At 32.0% G+C, this 9,346-nt stretch overlaps 1 protein-coding gene across 1 annotated transcript; it reads left to right on the plus strand.

Moving 5' to 3' along the window:
• Positions 1 to 2,839: 2,839 nt before the first annotated feature.
• LOC136084748 (zinc finger MYM-type protein 1-like) lies at positions 2,840 to 8,051 on the plus strand. Its single transcript, XM_065805522.1, has 4 exons — positions 2,840 to 4,526; positions 4,607 to 4,702; positions 4,784 to 5,345; positions 5,591 to 8,051. Exons 1-4 carry the CDS (start codon positions 4,344 to 4,346, stop codon positions 6,448 to 6,450), a joined length of 1,701 nt encoding a protein of 566 aa, XP_065661594.1. The 5' UTR covers positions 2,840 to 4,343; the 3' UTR covers positions 6,451 to 8,051.
• The last annotated feature ends 1,295 nt before the right edge of the window (positions 8,052 to 9,346 follow it).

The following is a 9,346-nucleotide window of genomic DNA, read 5'->3' on the forward strand; positions in this document are numbered from 1 at the left end:
ACAAAGCGCATTATGGCTATATATAATTTATTTAAATATTAAAATAATCCGAATATTTAGAGTAACTATACATAAGTTTGGTTTCGATTTGTTTTGGTAACCGAAACCAATGATATCTGTAAACATGTAATTATACTGAATTATTTTGCATTTGTTCAGCAAATGTAAATAAAAGTTTCGGTTTCATTACAAAAAGACTCTAATTCACTAGCAGACAAGGACACTTACTTACTTCAATCAGTATGAAGCTGTTGAAAATACTATTATTAGTAATTAATATTACAAAATAATTAAGTGTTAAAAATAAATAGACTTTACAGAAAAATATTAACTGACAAAAAATAAACATAATAAACCAATAAAAATAGCTACAAAATTAACTCGGTAAATGTTCAATCAATATAAACCAAAATAAAAATAAATTAAATTAAATAGATAAACTAATAATATAATAAAAAGTTTGTTTAAGAGATTTTCCTATATAATGTGGATCGCTTCTTTTACCTATAATTTATAATTGGTTCGAGCGGCATCCAAAATCTCAAAAGAATCACGATTGAATAGATTCATGCAATTATTTATGTATTTAAACGTTTATATACATGGGGTTGTTTATCAGTTTTAAGGTGCATTAGTTCTAATTGTCAAATGTCTAAAGGATTTTCAAATATAACTGGCATTGCAAGAAAACTTGTATACAACATTTTAAGTAACAATTTACTTTTTTTGTAATTTTAAAATTTTACGTGCGAATAAATTGTTTTAAAATAATATTTCTTGTATATTTTAGTTACTGATATTATTATTATTGTTTTTAAAATGTGGCACTGCCTGCCTTATGCGAGAAATAGTAAGTTCGATTGTTTTTTTTTGGATTATAATTTTGCAAGTTTTTCAAATTCAGGCCTATCAAAACGTAAATATTGGTTACTAATTTGTTAGTTTTTCTAATGCATTATTAATTTTTTTTTTCTATTTTCAATACATAAATATCTTTTTGTAACGATTCTAACCTCTCATTATTTATTTTTAGTATAGGCAAGTCTTCAGACTTAACCCAAGAGAAAACGTAGGGAAGTACAAGCCTTATTTCTTCATTCCACGCATTCTCATAAAAAGATAACAGCAGTTATAGAAGTTTTGAAGCCGTTTGTAAACCAAATAAAAAGAAAAAGCGATACAAATATGCCCTAGAAGCAGACCACGTTGAAATGAAAAGGCAGAAAAGGGACTGCTTCTCCACGTTGCAACCATAAATTCAGAGACATCTGTATTAAAAACCAAAAAAAAGTGTGTTCGGAAAGGTTAAACATCCTATAAGAATAATGATGTGGTCTGTGATCTCAACCAAGGGAAAATGGCCTAAGAGACCATCACTATTTTGTTTTGTTTTGTTTTGTTATTTAGGTGCGAAAATACGTCCAGAACTCGTTTCGAACCTCGATCACCAGCTTTAAAAGCAAGCGCTCTAACCACTGCGCCACTGCCGCTGTAGCTAATCACTAACCATCAAGTCCAAATAGATAGAAAACTTAATAGAGAATGGCATCATAACTCCAGTCTGTCCCGGCGCCTGAAAACCGTTATTGTAGCAAAGGGTGGGGAAAAAAAATATTACGATTATTACCTAATTTATTATGTTAATGCCTTTTATGAAAAATTAATTAGCTATAAATAAGTAATTATGTTGTTTTTTATTCTAAATAAAGCCCTCCAACGATCAAAAATAACTGCCAGTTAACCATTTACTTATTAAATTTATTTAAACTTGAAAATTACAGATCTTTTTTACTGTCCATAATAATTTGGCCACCTACGTCATAAGACCAAATTTATAGCAAGATTGAACAAAAGTCAATAATAAAAAATATCGTGTTTTTCCTTTTTTTTAAATGTTTAGTAAACATTTAAACATTTTTTTAAATGTTTAGTAAACATTTAAACATTTTTTTTTTTAAATGTTTAGTAAACAGTTTACTTATTTCATGCTATTACGACAAAATGCCGTAAAACCTCAAGTTTTCTTAAGATTAAATTTAATATTTACTCATTAGTTGAATAGTTTATACTACACTTCTAAGACATACATTACATACATACATACACAGGGCCGTAACGTGGAGAGGGTCGTTGGGTGCGATCGACCCCTCTTTTTATGCAGAGTACCTTTTTTAATTTATTTTTTTTGTTAATTCACCTCCCCAAGGCCCGAAGGCCACTAAAGACGAGGCTACTTAATTGTGGTTATAACCCTCTCTCAACTCTATAACTCCGAAACACGACACTTGACGAACAAGGCCGCTGCGCGGAGAAACAAGTTGAGCGCGGTACTACCAGGGACGTGGTGGGGATCGAACTTGGAACCTCTCGCTTATGAAGTGAGCGCTCTACCACTACACCACTACCGCATTTCAGTTTGACGCCAAAACTTATTTCTACACTCTTTTCGATGTCAAAATATTTAATCAAAATTTTTATGATAATTATTTGATTTTTATGAATCATTCTCATGAAACAATTTTTCATAAAAATTTTCATAAAAATTATCATAAAATTATCATAAAATTATCATAAAATTACAAAATTATCATAAAAATTACAAATTACAAAAAAAAGTTATCATAAAAATTACAAGTCGTTGCGTTGTGAAATCTTTTGTAAACGAAAAATGAAAAATAATCTCTCCGGAGTTTTTACTCTGGAGAGATTATTTTTTATTTATAATTACAATTCTCTACTAATACTAATTCACTTTTAAAAGCAAACGATAGAGTTAACATGCCTAACCAAATTAGGAATCAAGCAGCTGATAGAAAAGAGCTTCAAAATGCTGCAAAGAAATGCAAATCGTTTGCTGGATATTTTAAGTAAAAAAGTTATTTTGATCTTCTTTTTATAATAAATAGTTTGATTAGTCTGATATTAACTAGATATAGATATTATCTATACGTTAAACTTTTTTATGATAGTACTTTTGTTATTACTTGTTTTCTTGCAATGTTTACGCGAGTTTTTTTAATTTTGGTATAGTTTAAGATCTGAAAGTTTATTATTAATTACTTACGTTTCAAGTGTTTTTTATTATTGGTAGTTCTCAAAATGTAACCGATAAAACATTACCCGAAGTAGAAGAAAAAGAGGAATTCATTAAAGATGATAATAATATTAACAAAAGCTTGTCATGCGAAGTAGACCAAACAAGTTTAAAATGTGATTTTAAAGAAGAAGAAAAACGATATTGACAAACTCTTTCGCGGAAATCAAGAATTATCACCACATGAAATATACAAAATGTTTACGAATAACTTAAAACAGAAGATACATTTTCAATTTCTCAAAACATTAAAACATGGTTACAAACGCGCTTGTAAAGAAGAATATTTACAAAATGGATTTGTCTACAGCAAAAGTGATGACGCAGTCTACTACATATACTGCACTTTATTTCGAAAGCAGGATAAAAAAATCTTTGGGAGCTTTTGTTAACCGTGGATATAAGGAATGGCACAATATTTTAGAGAAACAAAAAATACATATAGGCAAAAGATACCTTAAAGAAGCTATCGAACAAGCTACTGGTATTTGTTGTCATTTTGAAGATCCAAGACAAACCATTCTATTACAAAGCGATAGCACTTTGAAAAACCGACAACAAATGTACCTGTACATTGTTGAAACATTAGGTAGTATAGTGCATTTGATGGGGAAACAAGGAATTGTATTTCTTGAAACTTATGAAAAGTGTATGGAAAATTCTGACCAAAATGGTAATCCTGGAAACTTTCTTGCAATTGTGCAAGAAATAGCTCGCCATAACGCTGAACTTAATGCACATATAAAAACACCACTACGCAAAGATGTCAGCTACCTTGGCCCCAAGAGTCAAAATGAATTAATTGATATAATTAAAAAAGAAATGTATACAAGAGCGGCTAATTAATGAAATTAAAGCTTCAAGTTACCATTCAATTTCAGCAGTTGAGGTAACAACTGCAAACCAACAAATTCTATCAGTATGTATGAGATACGTAAACGGAGAAAAAGAAATAAGAGAAGTATTTCTTGACTTTTTGAATCTTGACAGGATAACAGGCAAACATATTGGGGAAAGCTTTTTTTACTTTATTAAAAAAAGAGATTAGATTAAATCCAAGTAGTTTGATATTGATATAAAATATTAAAACAATTTTATTAAATTTATTTCTCTAATTTTTAAAATTTCTCAAATTTGAAACAATTTTGAAACACGTGATATCGATGCGATAGTCTGATAGACCCAATCAAGAAGAAATTCAAACAGTTTTTTGCTTATGAGCGGATGCTGTTTCAAAAAGAATTAAAACATGTCTGGTTTCAAAAAGAAAGATTCTGGTTGTCATGTAAGAAAGAATGCTGCTCAAAGAACTGCGAATGAGGAAAAGAACAAACGCACTCTTCAAGACTGTGGTATTACAGTTAAAAAAAAAGGAGAAGATGAAAGTCCTACTGCTTCAAACTCTTTCCTGCCGAGTCAATCGATTCAAGTAGTAAATAGTTTTACCCGTGAAAGGATATTTTCCCATTTGATTAATTCAATGTTATATAAATGTTTAACTTATTTTTATAGGTTGGAACTGAAAACGATGTCACTGACATTTCTGAAAGCTCGGGAGAGCCCCTATCAAAAATCGGAATGGTAGCTGTGAATGAAGAGAATATTTTGGTAAGTTCTACCTCTTTAAAAGAAATGATGTTAATAAACTTTTAAGCTAATAAAATAAGATTTTTTAAAATTTATTCTCAGGTGTTGCCAACAGAAGAACCCATCGCTACCATTCCTTCCAATGATCCTGCTTTGTGGGTAGCACATCTTTCCAAAGTGGAAAGAGATTCTGTGCTTCTACAGGGGCTTCCTCGAAATCCTTCAGCTTTCCCGAAAGATTCTAATAAGAAGAAGGTTCCTGAATCAATTTTCTACGAAACTTCTCTCAACGGGGAGAAGACATGCCGAGATTGGCTGGTCTGGAGTGTATCTAAGAAATCATTTATTTGCTTTCCGTGTTCTCTGTTTGGAAGCAAACAATCTTTTGGGATCGGACACCAGTCGCACCTTCTAAGATGGAATGATGGAATAAGCTGCAACTGGCACAAGCTATCTGAGAAAGTCAAAAGTCACCAGAATAACGCCCAGCATCGAAACTTTTACATAGAATGGAAAAAGGCGCTAGAAAGCTTAGAAAATCAAAGCGGAATAGATGCAGCTCTTGAAAACTCGATAAGAAATGAAGCAGCCAGGTGGCGTGAAGTTCTACGATGCATCTTAGATGTTACTCTTTTTTTAGCGTCACGAAACCTTAGTTTCAAAGGTAAATCTATTTACAATTATTCTATTGTGATACCGACTATCTTTAAATCTATTTAGCTTATATTTATAAGATTAACAAGATATTTTGGAAATCATTAAATAAAACAAATCCTTCTTTATTCTTTTAAATAAATATGTTATAATATTCATAAATCATAATATAAAATCATCATAGAATCATCATAAAATAAAACAAATGCTTCTTTATTGTTTTAAATAAATCTGTCTTATTATTATAATTTTTAGGTTCATCAAAAATGATTGGAGAAGACGACAATGGCAACTTTCTAGCTACCCTAGAGCTCTTGGCCAAGCACAACAAGACTCTCCAACTACACTTAGAAGAAGTTTCCCGCTGCCAACAAGAAGGTAGCAAAATGAATGCCCATTACTTGGGCTGGAGCACTCAAAATAAATTCATTAAAGAGTGCGGAGGAATCGTTCACGGTGCCATCATCAACGAAGCTCATATGGCCATCTACTATTCCATTCTCGTGGACGGGACTCCGGACGTCTCTCACACCGAGCAAATCACCTTTGTTCTCCGCTTTGTATACTTTGGTACTGACAAAAGATGGACCGTGAAGGAGCGCTTTCTGAGGGTCGAGAATCTTGAAAAAAAGATAGGTGCTGACATTGCCAAGCTTATTATGGACGTCTTAGAACAAAATGGAATCGATCTCAAAAACTGCAGAGGTCAAGGATATGACAATGGAGCGAACATGTCCGGTATATACAAAGAAGTACAGGCGATTATACTGCAAAAAAATCCTCAAAGTCTCTATATGCCATGCAGCGCTCATAGTTTCAACCTTGCTGGTGTTCATTCTGCTGAATCTTCGGTTGAAGTCAAGAACTACTTTGGCCGAGTCCAGTCACTTTACAATCTTTTCAGTGGAAGCCCTAGTCGGTGGAAAGTCTTGATTGAAACCACTGGTTTGTCCCTTCATCAAACGTCGCAAACCAGATGGAGTGCGCGAATCGAGGCCGTGAAGCCGTTAGTCAAGCGATCCAGGGAAATCCTCGAATCTTTGAAAAAGCTCCGCGATTTTGATCTAACAGCTGATCAATTGAATGAAGTAAAATCCTTAATGAGGCACGTTTGATAGCATCTGGTCTTGCTTCTTTTGGTTTTCAATCAGAATTTGTGAAGAAGAGGACGAAAAAAAGGAAGACCTTTCACGAAGAGGTGAGGAACACCGCTCATTTCCATGAAGACGATGCAAAAGAGTTTTAGGTGAGCGTATTCAATACCGCTCTTGATACTCTTATTCAGCAGGTCAGCGATAGATTCCAAGCTGCTGAGAAGACGACGAATATGTTTTCGTTCTTGTGGTCATTGAAATCTCTTGTTATGTCAAATGAAGAAGAATCAGAAGAAAGTGTTGAAGCACCTATCCAATTGGAGGAGAAATGCGAGGTCTTGGCACAAATCTACGCGACCGATGTTGAGGAAGAGAAACTTATTAAAGAGGTCCGCCACCTCGATGCTCTGAAGCGATCCAATCTTTTTGGTCCAAAGAATCTCTCACTTCCATGACGTTATTGAACGGAATATACCAGAAAGGTCTTCAGCCGCTCTTCAAATCAGTCTGCATTTTGCTGCGCATCTTCAACACCATCCCTGTTTCTGTTGCAGAAGGCGAGAGATCTTTTAGTAAGCTTGCTCTATTTAAAACAGCTTTAAGGTCTACAATGAGCCAAGAACGACTCACGAATCTTCTGGTTATTTCCATTGAGCATGATCTTGCCAAAAAATTGTGCTACGGTGAAGTGATTTCCAAATTCGCCATGAGTAAAGCTCGAAAGATCAATTTCCTCTGAAGTTGAAACAACAATAGCTGTTGTATTCTAGACAAATTTTTGCTCTTAACATCCAATAGTGTTTAATGATTGTCTTTGGTCTGTTTCTACCATGTTCTAGTGTCGACTTTATCATTTTATGTATGAGTGTATAACCAAGTCAAAAGACCATTGCAATTATCTAGAAATAAACTGTTCAAATGTTCATTAAATAAAATTAAAAAATTCTATATTCTTTTATCCTCTTTGATTTGTTATCAAATGGCTTATAAATTATTTGTAGAACCAACGATTCCCAGAATCACTATGAGACAGGCCTACAGAAATAACGAGTCCCCATGAATATTATAAACAGGCCTTGATTATACCTTTTCTTGACACCATCGTTTCAGAAATCAAAATACGATTCCAAATGACAAATTGCATTTCTGCTAAGGTTTTATGCTTGGTTCCCTCAATAATTTGCAGTGAGGAGACAACTGCTTTCCAAGAGTTTGTTGAAATGTATAAAAGGGATTTTCCAAACTCAGAAGCTGTAGATCAAGAATTCATGTTTTGGAAAAAAAAAAGGTCTGTTATTAAACCTGAAGATAGGCGTAATACTCTAGCTAAAGCCATTAAATTCTGCGATGAAAATCAATATCCTAATTTCTTTGTGCTTCTCAAGATCGGATGTACACTACCCGTAACGTCCGCAGAATGTGAACGCAGCTTTTCAGCAATGCGAAAATTAAGGACATGGTTGAGAGCCAGTATGACTGCAGATTTGGTTCATTAGCCACCATGAATATCCACTACAATGAAATTGTTGATTATAAACAAGTCTCAAAATTATTTTTTACTCTACATCCTAGAAAATTGTATGAAAAAAGTTTAGTTTTTAAATAAAAATTTAGACCATTTATCAAAGTATTATTAACCTTTATATCGATACCCATTTTCAAACAAGGAGTTTTTTATACGTCTATGCAGTATATAAAATGAAAAAATATTCGGAGAACAATAAATTCGTTTATGTAAACATTGTTTACACAAATATAGCTATGTTTCACGAAAATTTTATTAAGTCAATTTAGTAATATATTTTTTTGGTTTTTTAAAACTGCATTTTTTTTTAAAAAACGACCCCACTACAAAGTTTCACGGTACGGCCCTGCATACATACATACATACATACATACATACATACATACATACATACATACATACATACATACATACATACATACATACATACATACATACATACATACATACATACATACATACATACATACATACATACATACATACATACATACATACATACATACATACATACATACATACATACATACATACATACATACATACATACATACACACATGCATACATTCTATTTGGTGCACTTATATTTGCACCAGCTTGTGTTTAACCAATTTTAACTTTGCGTTTATCCCAGTATCTGTAACAGTATCTGTTGTGTCCACTTATGTGTGCACAATTTGCGCATTTGAAGGTTAGCGGTTAGACAAGCTTTCAGAACAGCTTTATGCTTAATCAGGTTTACACGCATCCAAATTTGAAAATCAGTATGTATTTGCGTTTTTAAAATTGTCTAAATTTTATTCAAGAAAAATTATTTTATAATTAAAAAAGAATTAAACAATTATGTATTAAAACAAGTAAATTAAAGACTATTCATATTTGTGAAATTCACATGAGTAAAAATATTTAGCTATAAACTATAGATACTAAAAGCCACAAAAAATAAAAATTAAATTTAAAATTAAATGAAAAAAAACTAAATTATATGAAGATAAAATTTCTTTGTATTAATCTTTTGTATCATCCTTTGCTGAAACAAATTGGCACGTTACTAAGCAAGTTTTAGTAATCTTCAAAAATGTTCCGGTAACAGATTCCCTTCAAAATAAATAAACTTTGGTGATTGTTTACACGCAATCAAAACAACGTCATTTTACGGAAGAAAATTTGGTAGAGCAAATTTGATTAACTAAATTTATAGGCATGAATAATAATTTGAAAACTTCATTGCTTTATTGTTAGGAAAATTTTATATTTCACCTATGTATATCTACTAAGTTTTTAAATTGTTGCTTAATATTGAGTTTTTAATTTTTAATTTCCAAATATTTGAATATTATTATTAGTAATTCGTATTTTTCAATAACAAAATTCATAGGGCCTTACGATAG

The sequence above is a fragment of the Hydra vulgaris genome, chromosome 09 (assembly GCF_038396675.1).
Source record: "Hydra vulgaris chromosome 09, alternate assembly HydraT2T_AEP".
NCBI lineage: Eukaryota > Metazoa > Cnidaria > Hydrozoa > Anthoathecata > Hydridae > Hydra > Hydra vulgaris.

Excerpts from the sequence above, each read along its gene's own strand:
- LOC136084748 (XM_065805522.1), top strand. The coding sequence starts at position 4,344 with ATGTCTGGTTTCAAAAAGAAAGATTCTGGTTGTCATGTAAGAAAGAAT. Across the intron at positions 4,703-4,783 it reads TGAATGAAGAGAATATTTTG|GTGTTGCCAACAGAAGAACC; the intron begins GTAAGTTCTACC and ends ATTTATTCTCAG. Across the intron at positions 5,346-5,590 it reads ACGAAACCTTAGTTTCAAAG|GTTCATCAAAAATGATTGGA; the intron begins GTAAATCTATTT and ends TATAATTTTTAG.